The sequence below is a fragment of the Salvelinus namaycush genome, chromosome 22 (assembly GCF_016432855.1).
Source record: "Salvelinus namaycush isolate Seneca chromosome 22, SaNama_1.0, whole genome shotgun sequence".
Lineage (NCBI taxonomy): Eukaryota > Metazoa > Chordata > Actinopteri > Salmoniformes > Salmonidae > Salvelinus > Salvelinus namaycush.
The window spans coordinates 23022880-23043573 of record NC_052328.1 but is presented as its reverse complement, the minus strand read 5'-3'; the positions used below and the strand labels follow the sequence as shown (position 1 = coordinate 23043573).

General features: G+C 43.7%; 1 protein-coding gene across 1 annotated transcript in view; it reads left to right on the top strand.

The window, feature by feature from the left end:
• Positions 1-17802, top strand: part of LOC120017675 (transmembrane protease serine 9-like) — a 43788-nt gene extending 25986 nt beyond the window's left edge. Inside the window, exons 2-10 of the mRNA XM_038960596.1 lie at positions 6155-6175; positions 11992-12154; positions 12349-12617; positions 12755-12900; positions 12998-13349; positions 13838-14009; positions 15720-15985; positions 16286-16395; positions 16831-17802. Of these exons, the coding sequence (XP_038816524.1) occupies positions 6155-6175; positions 11992-12154; positions 12349-12617; positions 12755-12900; positions 12998-13349; positions 13838-14009; positions 15720-15985; positions 16286-16395; positions 16831-17127 (1796 nt within the window). The 3' untranslated portion in view covers positions 17128-17802. The remainder of the gene's footprint in view (positions 1-6154; positions 6176-11991; positions 12155-12348; positions 12618-12754; positions 12901-12997; positions 13350-13837; positions 14010-15719; positions 15986-16285; positions 16396-16830) is intronic.
• Positions 17803-20694: the final 2892 nt, after the last annotated feature.

The window sequence follows — 20694 nt, the reverse complement described above, 5'->3', positions numbered from 1 at the left end:
GTGAGTTCTGTGCCTGTGCTAAGCCCTAACCCTCCTGCATGTCTCCCCAGCCTGGTGAGTCCTGTGCCTTCTCCCAGAGCCAGGCCTCCTGTGTGTCTCTCCACTCCAGTGATGATCCATGGCAAGAAGCCTCCAGTGGTGATCCATGGCACGAAGCCTCCAGTGATGATCCATGGCAAGAAGCCTCCAGTGGTGATCCATGGCACGAAGCCTCCAGTGATGATCCATGGCACGAAGCCCCCAGTGATGATCCATGGCACGAAGCCTCCAGTGATGATCCATGGCACGACGCCTCCAGTGATGATCCATGTCACGAAGCCTCCAGTGATGATCCATGGCACGAAGCCTCCAGTGATGATCCATGGCACGAAGCCTCCAGTGATGATGCATGGCACGAAGCCTCCAGTGATGATCCATGGCACGAAGCCTCCAGTGATGATCCATGGCACGAAGCCTCCAGTGAGGATCCATGGCAAGAAACCTCCAGTGAGGAGTTATGGCACGAGGCCTCCAACGAAGGCCGTCAGTCCGGAGCCTCCAGCGACGCCCTCTAGTCCGGAGCCTCCAGCGACGCCCTCTAGTCCGGAGCCTCCAGCGTCGCCCTCTAGTCCGGAGCCTCCAGCGTCGCCCTCTAGTCCGGAGCCTCCAGCGTCACCCTCTAGTCTGGAGCCTCCAGTGACGCCCTCTAGTCCGGAGCAGCCAGAGTCTCCCTCCTGTCCGGGGCAGCCAGAGTCTCCCTCCTGTCCGGAGCAGCCAGAGTCTCCCTCCTGTCCGGAGCAGCCAGAGTCTCCCTCCTGTCCGGAGCAGCCAGAGTCTCCCTCCTGTCCGGAGCAGCCAGAGTCGCCCTCCTGTCCGGGGCCCGCTGCGAGGGTCCCCAGTCCGGGGTCGGCGGTAAGGGTCCCCGCTCCAGAGGCGCCACCTAAGTGGGCCAAGACTAAGGTGGAGCGGGGTCCACGTCCCGCACCAGAGCCGCCACTTCGGTGAAATGCCCACCCAGACCCTCCCCTATAGGTTCAGGTTTTGCGGCCGGAGTCCACACCTTTGGGGGGGGGGGGGGGGGGCACTGTTAAACTGTGATTACTGGAGAAATCAAACATTGTGGCTCAGCTAGAAATATAGACGAGCCATCGACCTTCACAACCAACAAACGGAGGAGAATAGGTACGTGCTTGCCCGAATTATAGCATGCATTCAATTGTGTGGCAATTGTTAGACAGCACTGCGAGGCCATGACGAGTCCGCCGATTCCTTGAACCCAGACGTTTTCAGGTGTATTTTTGAGACCATGCGTGAAATCTATTTTTAAGGGTACGTCAAGCACGATTCATAACAAACTTTTGGATTGTATGTATATGAAGTGTACAGAAAAGCTATAGCTAAGGAGGTGTCTGACTCCTTTTGCGTCTGCACAGGCAGACAAGACCACTGACATCTCCTGTAAATCACAGATAATAATAGTGCTGCGCTACATGGTTGCCAGACAACAGTGTGTGTGAGAGGTTTTTGTAGAGGTGAAGGACAAAACTGGTGTTGGCCTCTCCAAAACCATCAAACAAGTCCTAGCGCCACTGAATGTCAAGGAGAAGCTTCCTGCACAAACCTACGACAGGGCAGCGGTGATGAGTAGTAATGTACGTGCTGTCCAAACCCTACTGAAGGATTCCTTTCCGACCGCCGAACTCCAGTGTGCTACCAATCTATGGCCTGTGGGCAAACAGGAGAATTGAAAAGGGAGCTGTTCACTGTCTATCGACATCCTGAGCTGCACACTGGAAAGACAGCACATTCTTTATTGAAATCACTCTATGAAAACAACCTGCAGGAGGCCTTGTCTGATACGGTCTCTCTTCTCAAAATCATCATCACCACTCCGATGATAACTGCCGAGTCAGATAGAAACTTTCCCCCCTTAAAATAATAAAAACCACACGCAACTCCATGGGCCAGAAAAGGTTAAACGCTATCAATCCAGCATGACTTCATCCAGAGAATGCAAGACTTTGATGACAAAGTAATTGAGAATTTTGCCCACAAGAAGGACCGCCGTGCCAACTTCCTGTTCAAGTGAGCACAGCACAACAATGGTGAGTCCATAAGTATGTCTAGTATGCTGCTGCATAAGTGATGTAATATGCCAGGGAGATGTGTATACCGTAGCTAAGAAAGTAATACTAAGTGTATGTTGTGTAGTAAGCAGTTAGTAGCCCATGTGCCTCACCCTAAGAATGTGGTCCCTTTCCTTCTGACTTGGTGGTGCACATGTAGCCTTTAGAGAAATCTCATCTTCGAATATTGTAACAGCTTTCATTGTCTGCTTACGTGCCCCCATTAATTTAGCCTACTGTTCCGACTTGGTTGAGCACTTCTAGCCTATAGCCAGTTTTAGATTTTTTTTTATCATCGAATATTGTAACAGCTTTCATTGTCTGCTTATGTGCCCCTATTGTCAGATCTTTCATTGTCTGCCTATGTGCCTCTGTTAATTTAGCCTACTGTTTGGACTTGGTGTACAGGGAGAATACTGTAAGAACAGCCCATATTCTGAATTATGTCGCTGTCCATTTCAAAAGTGCTGAACGAATAGGCATATAGCCTACTGACTTGGTAGTGCACATGTAGCATATAGTCTGTTTTAGAGAAATGTCATCGTCGAATATTGTAAGAGCTTTCATTGGCTGCTTATGTGCCCCCGCTATTTATCCCACTGTTCTGTCTTGGTGTACTGGAGAATACTGTAAGAACGGCCCATGTTCTAAATTATGTCGCTGTCCATATAAAAAGTGCTGAACAAATAGGCAGCATACAGGCTACATCCGTCTCAGCTCACTCATGTCTTAATCGAAATTAAGACATGCCTCTTAACCGCTAATCGTCATGAACTCAGCAAAAAAAGAAACGTCCCTTTTCAGAACCCTGTCTTTCAAAGATCATTCGTAAAAATCAAAATAACTTCCCTGATCTCTATTTTAAAGGGTCTAAACACTGTTTCCCATGCTTGTTCAATGAACCATAAACAATTAATGAACATGCACCTGTGGAACGGTCGTTAAGACGCTAACAGCTTACAGACGGTAGGCAATTAAGGTCAGTTATGAAAACTTAGGACACGAAAGAGGCCTTTCTACTGACTCTGAAAACACCAAAAGAAAGATTCCCAGGGTCCCTGCTCATCTGCGTGAACGTGCCTTAGGCATGCTGCAAGGAGGCATGAGGACTGCAGATGTGGCCAGGGCAATAAATTGCAATGTCCGTACTGTGAGACGCCTAAGACAGCGCTACAGGGAGACAGGATGGACAGCTGATCGTCCTCGCAGTGGCAGATCACGTGTAGCAGCACCTGCATAGGATCGGTACATCCGAACATCACACCTGCGGGACAGGTACAGGATGGCAACAACTGCCCAAGTTACACCAGGAATGCACAATCCCTCCATCAGTGCTCAGACTGTCCGCAATAGGCTGAGAGAGGCTGGACTGAGGGCTTGTAGGCCTGTTGTAAGGCAGGTCCTCACCAGACATCACCGGCAACAATGTCGCCTCTGGGCACAAAACCACCGTCGCTGGACCAGACAGGACTGGCAAAAAGTGCTCTTCTCTGACGAGTCGCGGTTTTGTCTCAGCAGGGGTGATGGTCAGATTCGTGTTTATCATCAAAGGAATGAGCGTTACACCGAGGCCTGTACTCTGGAGCGGGATCGATTTGGAGGTGGAGGGTCCGTCATGGTCAGGGGCGGTGTGTCACAGCATCATCGGACTGAGCCTGTTGTCATTGCAGGCAATCTCAACGCTGCGCGTTACAGAGATGACATCCTCCTCCCTCATGTGGTACCCTTCCTGCAGGCTCATCCTGACATGACCCTCCAGCATGACAAGGCCACCAGCCATACTGCTCCTTCTGTGCGTGATTTCCTGCAAGACAGGAATGTCAGTGTTCTGCCATGGCCATCGAAGAGCCCGGATCTCAATCCCATGGAGCATGTCTGGGACCTGTTGGATCGGAGGGTGAGGGCTAGGGCCATTCCCCCCAGAAATGTCCGGGAACTTGCAGGTGCCTTGATGGAAGAGTGGGGTAACATCTCACAGCAAGAACTGGCAAATCTGGTGCAGTCCATGAGGAGGAGATGCACTGCAGTACTTAATGCAGCTGGTGGCCACACCAGATACTGACTGTTACTTTTGATTTTGACCTCCCCCTTTGTTCAAGGACACATTATTCCATTTCTGTTAGTCACATGTCTGTGGAACTTGTTCAGTTTATGTCTCAGTTGTTGAATCTATCTTGTTATGTTCACACATATTTACACATGTTAAGTTTGCTGAAAATGTATGCAGTTGACAGTGAGAGGACGTTTCTTTTTTTGCTGAGTTTATATGCCAGATTTTGTACATCTGCATTGTTATATTGCTTATATAGGTCTATCTCATTAGTATCTTATTAATCATTTTAGGCAATGTTAGAATTTTGCATTTAATTGTTTTTCTTACTTTGTGTGTTATAATTAGCTCAGGTGCTTTTCTCCGCGAGGAGGGTGGTAAGTTACAGACCCAACAACAATATATTATAGTATCCCCTTCTCGTAACCATGTTTGCCAGTGACGGTCTCTTCCAATTGAAATACTTTTGTTCAACAAACAGTTCAGTAACAGACCCATGTAATTCCAGTTCATATTGCGGTTGTTTTGTTTGTGCAATGCTCTGTCAGTGCTTCTGTATATTGTCTATGAAAGTGGATCCTTGTGATTGTATTGTCCTTCCTTTTTAGACCACATAGGCCTAATAAAATACTTCAAATGGCAGTCTAACCTCTGAGTCTGGGTCTCTCACTCTCTCTCTCTTTCTCTCTCTGTGGTGACTTAAAAGAGAGTAAAGTTAAGGCCTCAACATCTTGCTGAATTTATCTGAACTAATATCTATCTGAATTTCTGTCGCTGTCCATTTCAAAATTGCTGAACAGGTAGGCCTACCTCATCGCAGCTCGTTTGCTTGAACTTGCTTATACTTAAGAGCTACGTATTATTTATATAAGAACAAACATTTTGAATTTACTGAACATAAAGTTTAAAATGTTTGTGTATGGTACAAAAGTCAAAATGTCGACATTCATTATTATTGAAGGAGAATGCGGTTCTTATCTACTTACTGTACACAAATCCACAAGGAGTCAGTAGAAATCATATTTATTTAAGCAAGTCAGCAATAAGCTCCACTCTCGGGACAGCTTTATGTAGACCCTAAAAGTTTGTGGGCACCGTTTGTCACCATTAAAGTGCATTTAATGTACTGTTTAGAGGTGTGTAGTGGCTTCGCTGGCATGCATCTATAAAAAAAAATGTTTGCCCCACCAAGATTGACATGCTAAAATCGCCACTGGTCGGGTCACACAAAAAGTTACATATTGCAACATTTAACTACTCACATACTTAAAAAATATACGTAGATACTTGTAAAATAAATATGTATAAAGCACCTTACAACCACTACAATCCAACTCATATTACAACAGCATTCCATTTCAGAGTCTTTTCAGTTTTATGAGTTGAAAAACAAAACAATATATATGGCAAATAGAAATCAAAACTGGATGTTCTTCAGAGATTGATGGGAGGGGTTGAGGGTAGCTGAAGGATGGGACTAAAAACGATTGTAAAATATTCTGTGTCCATAAAATGTATATAGTATGAATAAGCTGAAAGTAGAAGCCTAAGTGTTGTTGTGCATTAGTTTAATCCAATTAGGGAAGGATGGTAGGGTTAGGGGAAAATAATAAACAAAAATATATTTTTTTAATATGTATGGGGGATTGGAAATTATGCAGACAATTACATTGATGGAAGCCACAGTCTATCTGCAATATTAAAGCTAAACTACCCCCAAAATAAAATACTAAATTAAACACTCTAATCCAACTCATATTACAACAGCATTCAATTTCAGAGACTTTTCAGTTTCATGAAAACATGAATTTAATGTTTTAGCTTTATTTGTTTGATCCACTACTGAAGAAAAGGTGCAACTGATGCAAGCTAGCATGCAATGAGGTGTGACATGTTCAACAATTGTGGTTATACACAAGCTGCATTTTCACAAAAGCAAACATTTTTAATAGAGACAATCAGACAATGAATTAACTCAATTACTTCCTCTCTTTCTCAGAATCATATTGTCAACTTGATGGTAAGAACATGATCTACATTTTATTCTCCAGACGTGTACAGAAATTCACGGTCATCACTCCCATTGCTGCCATTTCTTTTTGCTATTTGTTTAATTTAAAGAGCATGATCGATTAGAACATACTATAAATGTCAACCTTTGAGATATTCTTCGTTTTCATTATTGACGAAAAATGTAATCAGTCCACATACCTGCATGCACATTTTGACAGCTGTAATGATCTTAATGACATGCTGCTAATGTTTTAATGTCTGATTATTTTATTTATCATGTATACTGTGTATCATATTACTGTGAAGCCAAAGGTCCATTTCCACACTGTGTGAACAATCATGTTTTGGTAACACTTTACTTGACACTCAGTGTCATAACACGTTAAAACACGATCATAACCATGCCATAATATGTCATAACAGCTGGCATAACTTGTCAAAACCTGTCATAATATGGTCATAACGCTGTCAGGACCTATATATTTACACCTGTTGTGACGTACACTACATTCCTAAAAGCATATGGACACCTGCTCGTCAAACATCTCATTCCAAAATCATGGGCGTTAATATGGAGTTGGACCCCCTTTGCTGCTATAACAGCCTCCACTCTTCTGGGAAGGCTTTCCACTAGATGTTGGAACATTGCTGCTGGGACTTGCTGCCTTTCAGCCACAAGAGCATTAGTAAGGTCGGGCACTGATTTTGGGCGATTAGGCCTGTCTCGCAGTCGGCGTTCCAATTAATCTCGAAGGTGTTCGATGGGGTTGACGTCAGCGATCTGTGCAGTCATGTTCTTCCACACCGATCTCGACAAACCATTTCTGTATGTACCTTGCTTTGTGCATGGGTGCATTGTCATGCTGAAACAGGAAAGGGCCTTCCCCAAACTGTTGCCACAAAGTTGGAAGCACAGAATTGTCTAGAATGTCATTGTATGCTGTAGCATTTAGATTTCCCTTTACTGGAACTAAGGGGCCGAGCCCGAACCATGAAAAACATTCCCAGACCATTATTCGTCTTCCACTAAACTTTACAGTTGGCACTAGGCATGGGGGCAGGTAGCGTTCTCCTGGCATCACCCAACCCAGATTTGTCCTTTGGACTGCCAGATGATGAAGCTTGGTTCATCACTCCAGAGAACGCATTTCCACTGCTCCAGACTCCAATGGCGGCAAGCCTTACACTACTCCAGCCGACATTTGGCATTGCACATTGGGATCTTAGGCTTGTGTGCAGCTGATCGGCCATGAAAACCCATTTCATGAAGCTCCAGACGAACAGTTCTTATGCTGAAGTTGCTTCCAGAGACAGTTTGGAACTCGGTAGTGAGTGTTGCAACCGAGGATAGACAATTTTAATGCTCTACGTGCTTCAGCACTTGGCGGTCCCGTTCTGTGAGCTTGTGTGGCCTACCACTTTGCGGCTGAGCCGTTGTTGCTAATAGATGTTTCCACTTCACAATAACAGCACTTACACTTGACCGGGGCAGTTCTAGCAGGGAAGAAATTTGACGAACTGACTTGGTGGAAAGGTTGCATCCTATGATGGTGCCACGTTGGAAGTCACTGAGCTCTTCAGTACGGGCTATTCTACTGCCAATGTTTGTCTATGGAGATTGCGTTTGTAACGGCTGTAAGGACACGCACCATCAGGCTAGTGCGGGGAACAACAACAGGGCACACTGGACTCTCAAGGCGTACTATAGGCCTGGTGCGTGGTACCGGCACTGGTGTTACCGGGCTGAGGGCACGCACATCAGGGCGAGTACGGGGAGAAGAAACAGTGCGTACAGGGCTCTGGAGACGCACAGGAGGCTTGATGCGTGGTGCCGGGACTGGAGGCACTGGGCTGGAGACACGCACCACAGGGAGAGTGCGTGGAGGAGGAACAGGGCTCTGGAGACGCACTGGAAGCCTGGTGCGTGGTGTAGGCACTGGTCTGGAGCGGGGAGGTGGCGCCGGAAATACCGGACCGTGCAGGCGTACCAGGGACACCATGCGTAAGGCTGGTGCCATGTAAGCCGGCCCGAGGAGACGCACTGGTGGCCAGATGTGTAGAGCCGGCTTCATGGCACTTGGCTCAATGCTCAATCTGGCCCGGCCGATACGAGGAGCTGGTATGTACCGCACCGGGCTATGCACACGTACAGGAGACACCATGCGCTCTACTGCGTAACACGGTGTCTGCCCGTTCTCTCGCTCTCCACGGTAAGTACAGGGAGTGGGCGCAGGTCTCCTACCTGACTTCGCCACTCTCCCTTTTAGCCCCCCCCCAAGAAATTTTTGGGGTTTACTCACAGGCTTTTCGGGTCTCCAGCCACGTCTCCTTGCTGCCTCCTCAAACCACCGCTCCTGGGCTTTAGCTGCCTCCCTCTCTTCAACAGAGCGGCGATATTCCCCTGTCTGAGCCCAGGGTCCTTTTCCGTCCAATATTTCCTCCCATGTCCACGAGTCCTGGTTTCTTTGTTGCGCTCTCCCACGCCGCTTGGTCTTTGGTTGGTTCCTCTCACGCTGCTTGATCCATGGTTGGTGGGTGATTCTGTAACGGCTGTCCTCCTCCTCTTCGGAAGAAGAGGAGGAGTAGGGATTTGACCAAAACGCAGCGTTGTGATACGACATGAATATTTATTAAACCAGACGAAAACTAAACATACTTGAAAATATACAAAATAATAAACGAAGTCAAACAGACCCGAACAAACGAACTTACATAACACGAAGAACGCATGAACTGGTACAGACGACACAAACGAACGAACAAACGAAACAGTCCCGTGTGGTGCACAGACACAGACACGGAAGACAATCACCCACAAACAAACAGTGTGAACAGCCTACCTTTATATGGTTCTCAATCAGAGGAAACGTCAAACACCTGTCCCTGATTGAGAACCATATAAGGCTAATTACCACTAACCTAAACATAGAAACACAAAACATAGAATGCCCACCCCAACTCACGCCCTGACCAACTAAACACATACAAAATAAACAGAAAACAGGTCAGGAACGTGACAGCGTTGCTGTGTGCTCGATTTTATACACCTGTCAGCAATGGGAGTGGCTGAAATAGCCGAATCCACATACTTTTGTATATATAGTGTATATTTCGTTATTTTATGGCTGGACATGACTACTATATGTATTCAAATGTGTTTTTTCCCTGATAAAAAGTTTCCTTTTGTTTGAAAGTTTGTTTCTTAAATCTTTTGTTGTTTTTGTAATGAATTGTTTACAGTCATTTGTTTCCCTCATATTTTTATAACTTGTAGAAAATACACTTTATGACACTGTCATGAAGCATTATGACCATCCTGTGTTACTTTACTAGGACTAAGAAAATACACTTTATGACACTGTCAAGAAGCATTATGACCCTCCTGTGTCACTTTACTTGGACTAAGAAAATACACTTTATGACACTGTCAAGAAGCGCTATGACCATCATAATCATATAAGCCAGATAGCCCTATCACGTACAGTGGCTTGCAAAAGTATTCATCCCCTTGGCATTTTTCCTATTTTGTTGCCTTACAACATGGAATTAAAATAGATTTTTTGGGGGGGTTGTATCATTTGATTTACACAACATGCCTACCACTTTGAAGATGCAAAAATATTTTTTGTTGTGAAACAAACAAGAAATAAGAAGAAAAAAGAGAACTTACGCGTGCATAACTATTCGCCCCCCTAAGTCAATACTTTGTAGAGCCACCTTTTGCAGCAATTACAGCTGCAAGTCTCTTGGGGTATGTCTCTATAAGCTAGCCACTGGGATTTTTGCCCATTTTTCAAGGCAAAACTGCTCTAGCTCCTTCAAGTTCAATGGGTTCCGCTGGTGTACAGCAATCTTTAAGTCATACCACAGATTCTCAATTGGATTGAGGTCTGGGCTTTGACTAGGCCATTCCAAGACATTTAAATGTTTCCCCTTAAACCCCTTGAGTGCCGCTTTAGCAGTATGCTTAGGGTCATTGTCCTGCTGGAAGGTGAACCTCTGTCCCAGTCTCAAATCTCTGGTAGACAGAAATAAGTTTCCCTCAAGAATTTCCCTGTATTTAGCACCATACATTATTCCTTCAATTCTGACCAGTTTCCCAGTCCCTGCCAATGAAAAACATGGTGTTCTCGGGGTGATGAGAGGAGTTGGGTTTGCGCCAGACATTTTCCTTGATGGCCAAAAAGCTCAATTTTAGTCTCATCTGACCAGAGTACCTTCTTCCATATTTTTGGGGAGTCTGCGCGTTCGGGTAGCTGCATATCTGACATCAATCAATGTGTGTGCAATTACAATGACAATTTAATATGGTCAATATAAAAATATATATAACATAACCATACTGTTGACACATAGGCTATGGTGTAATGCAGGGGTGTCAAACTCAAATACCCAGTGGGCCAAAATGTAAAACCTGAACAAAGTCGCGGGCCAACATTGAACAAATGAACCTTTTAATATGGACCCAAACAAGTTTTGCTTTAACATTGAATATGGAACAAGCATCGCTTATTACCATACAATATATTATTTAATAGTGGAGACATGCAAAATCGAATTTCAAATGAAAAAACACATCAATGGCATTCATTTATTAAATAAATAAAATTTAAATAAAAATCGTATGCCTCTTTTCTATTTGCAGCCTTCTGATTTAAATACCAAAATAAACTTTTTCCACTGGCTAATAATTTTACAAATAAAATGATAATAAATCAATCAACCATTCAAGCCCATGCCTTGTAGCAAGAAAAAGTGCACAAAGAAAACGTTAATTATTGCACACTGATCTAATCTGATGTGCCCAAGCCAGATACCTGGCATCTCTTCTTGGATGCTAGTTCATCAATGTCTGGGCTCAGGCTCTGAGCTGAAGAAATCCTCAGTATCGAGCGAAGGTGTTCATCAGTCAGACGTCTCCTGTGAGTTGTTTTGGTCATCTTCATCGAGGAAAAAAGTTGCTCGCATAGATAAGTGCTGCCGAACATGGAGAGCATCTGAGCAGCTTGGGTGCGGAGCTGAGGCATTGTGTCAGGGATGAACCGTGGAAACTGTGCGGCGCCCACAGCATCATACTTTGACTTCAGCGTGTCGTTGCACTGGAGTTCAATCAGCTCCATTTGGATGTTGGTTGGTGCATTTTCCACATCAACTGCGAAGGGATTACTAAGCAGTTCAAACCTACATTTCTGGACATCGAAGTCGGCAAATCGCCGGCTAAACTCAGCGGAGAGAACACTGAGTTTTTCAGCAAACTGCGCATGGGAACACGGCGGTAGATATCTGCGCTTTTATGGTTTGGCAGCAGGGATTGATTGGCGCGCGAAAACAACAGCAGAGCATTATGGGATTCGTAGTATTAGCGGTGAATGCGCTGTATAATACCGGCGGGCCAGCTCTAGTAGTAATTTGGTATTGTCTCGCGGGCCAAATATAATTACCCCGCGGGCCAAATTTGGCCCGCGGGCCAGAGTTTGACACCCATGGTGTAATGGATTGTTTTGCCTTGTGTGTTAGATTTTGGGGATTTTGACACTCTTATGTAGGTGTCATAATCAGCCATAAAATAACGCAATATATGTCACAACAGGTCTAAATATATGTTTCATGACAGTGTTATGACCATATTATAACAGGTTATGACAAGTTATGTCAGCTGTTATGACATATTATGACATGGTTTTGATGCTGGGTGTCAAGTAAAGTGTTACCCATGGTTTCATATTGTATTCTATGGCTTAGTGACTCAATTCAGACTCTGATTATCTCTTATGTTCCAGTATGTGGCACCACTCCACTCATCATTGTTTATCTATGTTTAAGTGTGTGGGACCACTTCATTCAACAACAAAATAGTGGGGGGTGAGGATGCCCCTGCCGGAAGTTGGCCCTGGCAGGCTAGCGTACACCAATTTGGCAGCCATTTTTGCGGTGGGTCCCTCATCAACAAGGAGTGGGTGATGTCTGCAGCCCACTGCTTTTCTGGGTGAGTTAGCGTGAGATACAGGGGACGTAAAGGTTGTAGCTCAAGGAATATGTCAAACTCTCTGTAATGCAGCTGAGTGCAACTCTTACTTGAAATAAGTTTCTGCAAAATCAACTTTAGTTTAATGAGATTATTATATTTTGTCAAATTCTCATATGATGCAAAAAATATATAATCTTCCTGTTCCAACAAAGCTCAAGCCCAAATGATTGGAACATCATCTTAGGTCGACAGAACCAGGAGGGCAGTAACCCCAACGAAGTGTCCAGAACTGTTGCTCAGATCGTCTTACATCCAGTTTACGACAGTGACACCAGTGACAACGACATTGCTCTACTCAGACTCACCTCACCAGTCAACTTCACAAAATATATCAGACCCGTCTGTCTGGCAGCAAGTGACAGTTTTTACCACAATGGCACTGATAGCTGGGTCACTGGCTGGGGCAAAATCAACGAAGGAAGTGAGGAGACCTTTCCATGGAGATGTCAATGACATATTGTGTTGTGAGAAATAGCAGTACATTGCAGACCAAAAACATTATTTTTCCAATGAAAATGGAATGTTCATAATGAGTCTGTCTCTCATCCTCTCCCTCAGAATCCCTCCCCTCCCCTCAGGCTCTGCAGGAAGTGGAGGTTCCAGTTGTGGGTAATAGACAGTGTAACTGCCTCAATAGGGTTGGCTCAGTCACAGACAACATGCTTTGTGCTGGTGTACTGACAGGGGGCAAGGACTCATGTCAGGTAGAGTCCATGCTAACCCATTTCATTATTGCCCTGTTCCTAAACTGTTCTTTGTTTTTTAATGGATTGGAAGACTTACCTTGCTCTATCATTTCAGGGTGACTCTGGAGGTCCAATGGTGACTAAACAGAACTCTGTCTGGATCCAGTCTGGGGTTGTTAGTTGGGGTTTTGGCTGTGCTCGGCCCAATCTCCCTGGGGTGTACACCAGAGTGTCTCGCTACCAGCCCTGGATCAACTCCAAGATCACTACCGACAAGCCAGGCTTTGTCCAGTTTACCTCCAGTGGGGTAGATACTGACAGCAGTTACACCTGTCCTGGCCTACCACCTCCTGCTACAACTGTCCCGCCATCTACTGGTCCTGCTACAAACGTACCAACTAAACAACAGCTAAAAACAACAACAACTAAAGCACCAGATATCGCTGTCATTTCAACTGAAAAAGAAGGTGAGTTTTTCATTACATTTTAGGTTCAGCACCGACAAGCTAGGCTTTGTCCAGTTTACCTCCTGTGGGTTAGATGCTGACAGTAGTTATACCTGTCCTGGCTTGCCACCAACCATGATCCCAACTGGAAGTACAGCCACCACTGCTGTACCTCTATGGCTACACTCTTGGATAAAGGTTCCAAAAGGGTTATTCGGCTGTCCCCATAGAAGAATGCTTTTGGGTTCCAGGTAGAACCCTCTGTGGAAAGGGTTCTACATGAAACCCAAAAGTGTTCTACCTGGAACCAAAAGAGTTCTACATGGAACCAAAAAGGCTTCTTCAAAGAGTTCTCCTATGGGGACAGCCAATAAACCCTTTTAGATTCTAGATAGCACCTTGTTGTCTAAGAGTGTGGTGTCTTAACTTGTATTTTTTATTTGCTGAGCTGTGAAAGAATACGACACTACTTTGTATCATTACTTACCGTTTTCTTCTTTCCCTTTCAGGGCGAGTATGTGGCCGTGCTCCTATGAGTCCCTGTCTAGGGAGCAAAAGTTGTTATGTTGCAGAGGAAACCTGGCCCTGGATGGTCAGTCTACACAGAAATGGGATCCATATTTGCGGTGGCACTCTTATTACGGAGGAATTTGTCCTTAGTGCTGCCCAATGCTTCCCTGGGTAAATTAATCTTGCACTGAGCTTTACAGAGAAAAGTTGGACTTTCTATGAACCCATAACTAAACTCTTTTTCAGGACCCTGTCTTTCAAAGATAATTTGTAAAAATCCAAATAACCTCACAGATCTTCATTGTAAAGGGTTTAGACACTGTTTCCCATGCTTGTTCAATGAACCATAAACAATTAATGAACATGCACCTATGGAATGGTCGTTAAGACAATAACAGCTTACAGACGGTAGGAAATTAAGGTCACAGTTATGAAAACTTAGGACACTAAAGAGGCCTTTCTACTGACTCTGAAAAACCCCCAAAGAAAGATGCCCAGGGTCCCTGCTCATCTGCGTGAACGTGCCTTAGGCATGCTGCAAGGAGGCATGAGGACTGCAGATGTGGCCAGGGCAATAAATTGCAATGTCCGTACTGTGACACGCTTAAGACAGAGCTACAGGGAGACAGGACGGACAGCTGATCGTCCTCACAGTGGCAGACCATGTGTATCAACACGTGCACAGGATCGGTACATCCAAACATCACACCTACGGGACAGGTACAGGATGGCAACAACAACTGCCTGAGTTACACCAGGAATGCACAATCCCTCCATCAGTGCTCAGACTGTCCGCAATAGGCTGAAAAAGGCTGGACTGAGGGCTTGTAGGCCTGTTGTAAGGCAGGTCCTCACCAGACATCATTGGCAACAACGTCGCCTATGGGCACAAACCCACCGTTGCTGGACCAGACAGGACTGGCAAAAAGTGCTCTTCTCTGACGAGTCGCGGTTTTGTCTCAGCAGGGGTGATGGTCAGATTCGTGTTTATCGTCAAAGGAATGAGCGTTACACCGAGGCCTGTACTCTGGAGCGGGATCGATTTGGAGGTGGAGGGTCCGTCATGGTCTGGGGCGGTGTGTCACAGCATCATCGGACTGAGCCTGTTGTCATTGCAGGCAATCTCAACGCTGTGCGTTACAGAGATGACATCCTCCTCCCTCATGTGGTACCCTTCCTGCAGGCTCATCCTGACATGACCCTCCAGCATGACAAGGCCACCAGCCATACTGCTCGTTCTGTGCGTGATTTCCTGCAAGACAGGAATGTCAGTGTTCTGCCATGGCCATCGAAGAGCCCGGATCTCAATCCCATGGAGCATGTCTGGGACCTGTTGGATCGGAGGGTGAGGGCTAGGGCCATTCCCCCCAGAAATGTCCGGGAACTTGCAGGTGCCTTGATGGAAGAGTGGGGTAACATCTCACAGCAAGAACTGGCAAATCTGGTGCAGTCCATGAGGAGGAGATGCACTGCAGTACTTAATGCAGCTGGTGGCCACACCAGATTCTGACTGTTACTTTTGATTTTGACCTCCCCCTTTGTTCAAGGACACATTATTCAATTTCTGTTAGTCACATGTCTGTGGAACTTGTTCAGTTTGTGTCTCAGTTGTTGAATCTTGTTATGTTCATACAAATATTAATATTATATTATAATATTTACATGTTAAGTTCGCTGAAATTAAACGCAGTTGACAGTGAGAGGATGTTTCTTTTTTGCTGAGTTTATAACGGATTTTAAACAAACATAATTAGTCATAATCCAGTCATATTGCAGTGTATGTGTACACTCATTGTAATCAACATTGAGTAGAAAGATTGGCCAGTAAAATCTATTTTTAAATGCTTTTCGAAGACCATATCTGCTTTTCTGTTCCTGTAGTTCACATCTAAATCCCGACGAGTGGACTGTGTTTCTGGGAGAGCAACAGCAGAAAGGATCTGATGTCTTTGAGGCTTCATTGGGCATCGTGAAAATCACCCTGACCAACCTAACTGGGACCAACATTGCGCTGCTGCAGCTGGAGAACTTCGTAAACTTCAGCAGCTGCCTTCAGCCTATATGTGTAGACCTGAGCAACGATGGAAGTTTCCCACCTGGGACTCTGTGCTGGGTGACAGGCTGGGGAAACCAGGACAAAGGCAGGGGTAAGAAACTGTGTTTGTTGGCAAGATGCTGGAAGGCCATTCAGTGTTCAAGTAATGGATGCACATGATTCAATCATTCATAATTTCTTTAGGGAAAATGAGATGATGAAATCAGTTAAGTTTTGTTCACCGTATTATTAGGACATTTCATTATTATTAGTACATTCCTTGTTAGTTTATTCTACCACAGGCATGTGGTGGAATATTTCTGTGCGTGTCATTTTAGTTAAATTATAGATACCAGTTGACCATGCGTATTAGCTGATGTTTTTAACCCAACTAAATGAATCACTATCCTAGTGAATGGCACCACTGGGACGGGTCTACGGGAGCAGCAGGCTAACGTGAGGAGCTGTGGCAACATCTCCTCCACTGAGAACATCTGCACTGCAGCGTTGAACCTAGAACAGGTAACAAGGGCTACAGCAAGGGCTACTTTACTTAAAGCATCCAGGTATAATGCATTATAATACAGTTATAATGCATTGTAAGACTTGTCATGTACAATCTCTTTATAATGTCTTATAAACATCTCTTAATGATCGGGACAAAATAACAGTCAGTTTGAGAGTTGTGAATTGAATGCATAGAGAGCCATTGCATACTGTATAGTCCATGTTATAAGGCATTATAAAGGCTCATACATGCTTATAACAAATCATAAAGAATTACACTTGGATGCTTTAAGTGTTACCCATACATTTTAATTTTTGTTTCTTCAAAATTGTATGTATGGCGGAGAGTGCTAGGCATTGCTGTTTAATGTAGGTCAGAAGTATTCTCTCTGTTTAAGTGATTCTCATTAATATCCAATTCTATTAATTTCTGCTTTGTTTTCTCTACAGGGAGATGTAGGTGGTCCCCTGATGTGTAAGTCTGGGCTAGCATGGTTCCAGGCTGGAGTGATAACAATGAATAAGGATGAAAATGATACCAATTTGCGAGCGACCGAGATGCATGTTTTTCCCAAAACTTCCAGATTCGTGTCCTTTTTTAATAAGATGATCAGAGACTCGCCCACCCCGGAAACAACCACTGTCCCTAACAACACAGGAAATGCAGCCCCCAGCTCCCTCTCTCTTTCACTCTTATTTTATTTTTTTCTCCCCATTCTCGCCATGGTCTTGCTGTCAGGCTGGTAGTTCCTCAATCTCTCTTTTTGTCAGTGTCTATAAAATATATCACTTTATGCACCAGAACCAGGGTAATGAAATTTGAGGATTAAATTTGTGGTACCAAAGAAAGAAACTGTAGCAATTCGACAAATGCGTGAATGTCAGGAATAATCATACAATGAAACTAATGAAGATAACACTTTATGTAAAACATTGTTATAACTAATTGGTGGAATCTTTTATGTGAAATAATGTTTTTCAAGCAAATAACTGTTTAATTGGTACTTATTTATAAACTACCTATAACCCCTTTATAAAGTACTGTATACTTCAATGTAAAGTTCCAGTGAATGATGACATGTTTAACATATCAGTTTTACGGCTGTAATGTACACAAACAAAATAGGTTGGCATATATTCTGTTTATTAAGTAACGTTGTCTGTTAAATATAATAATTGTATACTGTAAAAAAAATGAAAATAAATACTTATCATGAATGCATAAATATGAAGGTGTTTTGCTTTTTAGGTACTTTGTTTATTTTATTGAAATATCTACATGTATATTCAGGTTTGGTATGTTTCAATAAACTAAACTAACTCATGACATTTTCTTTAAGCTATTTTAAGCTTCACTGCAAATGTATCTCTTATCCTTGTGCTACTTGGAAACCAACGATCATGGTTACTATTCCCTCCAAAAAAATGAATAAATCTAATCTTCCAGCTGGCAAGCTTTATGAAGTTATCTAGTTTCTGTGTCTATTAATTGTAAAGAACAACAAAACAAACAATTACTTTGTAGCACAATGTCTCTGCCATACAACTACCAAAATGTTTATAAGATTTATTTTTATTATATAAAAGCTGCAAGATTCCTGAAGCAATTCTAATGAGTTACTTCACTGTTAAACACTAATTGTAATGTTAATGTAAATTATTGGCTACTGGTTGCAGTAAATATACAGAAAATATACAATAATTTACTATTTTTACATCTGGATTAAGATGCTATTGCTGTAAAATGACACTTGGGATTCAACTTCACCTGGGATTTGAATTTACAACCTCATGCTTTGTGGGTATGATAGAGATTGGCCACAGATTTATTGGGATGATACATTTCAGCACTTTGCTAAAGGTTCCCAGTACATTACTGGCTACTGGTGTTGCAGAAAAAATACAGCATCTACAATTGACTGTATTTTTTCAGATGAAGTAGGGTGGTATTGCTGTAAAATGACTAAGGTATGCTGCTGTAATCTGATTACAGTGAAATCTTCTAAATTATGATATTTACTGTATTTTTACTGCAACCTCTTGGTTGCCAGCAACCTGAATTCCCTGCTACGCTACCAGGTCTCTGGGCATGACATTGGGGGCGGGCAAAGTCAGATTATCTGACAACACCAACATAAAAAGCAGGGCACAGGGACACGATGTAAAGGAATTTGAACTTGTGACATCTTGACCAGGGGGGTGTTGATGTTTCTGCAGTGCCACCAGGTACATACAGTACATTCGGAAAGTATTCAGACCCCTTGACTTTTTTCACATTTTGTTACGTTACAGCCTTATTCTAAAATGGATTAAATTCTTTTTTCCTATCATCAATTTACACACAATAAACCATAATGACAAGCAAAAACAGGTTTTTAGACATTTCAGCAAATTCATTTATATCACATTTACATAAGCATTCAGACCCTTTACTCTGTACTTTGTTGAAGCACCTTGGGTGTTCTTGGGTACAATGCTCGTCATGATGTGCCCTGGGGGGAGGATCATAGCCCCTCTCTTCCTCTCTCTCTCTCTCTCTCCACAGTTTTATGACTTAACGACAGGTCGTAAATATCTGTAAGGGACCCTCTCCCCCTTTGGACATGCAGTATTGAGGGAGAGAGAGAACAAAGCACTAGACTTGGCCAAACTCCTAATCCCCAAAATGGAAGAATTAAACAATATCTCTACTTTTGAGAATGTGGGAATGGTCCGTGGACACTTAAGGGACAGTTATGATGAGTGTGTTTCATTTGGTGATCTCATGAAGGACAGGAAACACACATAACGGTATCTCTTAAATTGTACATTTCCCAGCTGTCAGGTTTACATCTAAATATTGTGAAGCGTATGCGATTAAACATGAAACTATTTGTGAAAAGATGCAATGTGATGTTAACCTTCTAAATGAGAGTATGGATTTTAATCTAAAAATGTATTAGTCAGTGGCCACACCCACGTGAGCATAGACATTACGTTGGCATCATGGAACCGCCCTGTTCTAATGAAAGGTATAAAACCACCCGTGACGAAATGTACACTTCATGCCAAAAGAGACCCACGGTAAACTGGACATCTCGACCACGCAAACCCCGGTGTAAGCTAAGGTTGCAAATGGTTAAACTCTGTGACTATTGATCACTACAGGATAAGAGCAAATCTTCAATGTGTTTTTACTAGTCTGCAGCTAGAAATTACATAAGTCTAGAACGAAAATACAGACAACCGCCGAAGCATCTATTCTATGACAACATTTCTGAATGGTACTCTGAAGTATCCATCCTAACCTATAACCACAAAAGACATTTTGACTTCTGGTAAAGTTAACCAGAGACTCTGATGAACCCTACAGGACAATCAAGGATTCCAACAGAGAAGACAACCACAACATACGGGCGTAAATATATAAATTGCAATTATTCTCTAATGAGCGGCCGTTCATGTGCAAAGGATTAGAATTTCAATTAATATAATTATAGACTGTGTGTAGTGAATCCATTTTGTCTTTCCCGCTCTTTCTCAGTCCACACCCCCTTCCCTTTGTCTACCAAGCCATCATATCGGCTTAGCCCTCTAGGGACATTTCTATTTTTGTTAGTAACCAATATCTAGTGTTTGTTTGTTATGTACAGTATTTCTGTGTGTCACGCCCTGGCCTTAGTTATCTTTGTTTTCTTTATTATTTTAGTTAGGTCAGGGTGTGACATGGGGAATGTATGTGTTTTTGTAGTGTCTAGGGGTGTTGTATGTGTATGGGGCAGTGTCTAGTGTAGTTGTCTAGGTAAGTCTATGGTTGCCTGAAGGGTTCTCAATCAGAGACAGCTGTCATTCATTGTCTCTGATTGGGAGCCATATTTAAGGCAGCCATAGGCATTAGGTTAATGTGGGTAATTGTCTATGTTGTACGTTTGATGCTTGTGTATGCACTTACGTCATTAGCTTCACGGTTGTTTGTTGTTTTGTTTAGTTTGTAAGTGTTTAGTTCGTGGTTCATCTTCGTCTAATAAAAGAAGATGTATTTTTCTCACGCTGCGCCTTGGTCCACTCTCTCACCTCAAGACGACCGTGACAGAATTACCCACCAGAATCGGACCAAGCAGCGAGAATCAAGGCAGCAACAGCGAACACAGGACTATAGGAATTGGGAGGAAATTCTGGACCGCGAAGTACCAGGAGAATATAACCGCCCCAAAGCTGAGCTGGAGGCAGCGAAAGCAGAGAGGCGGCGTTTTGAGGAGCTAGCACGGAAGCAGGAGAAGGATCTGGGCTATAATACCTGGGAGGAGATCGACAGATGGGCGATCGACCCAAGGA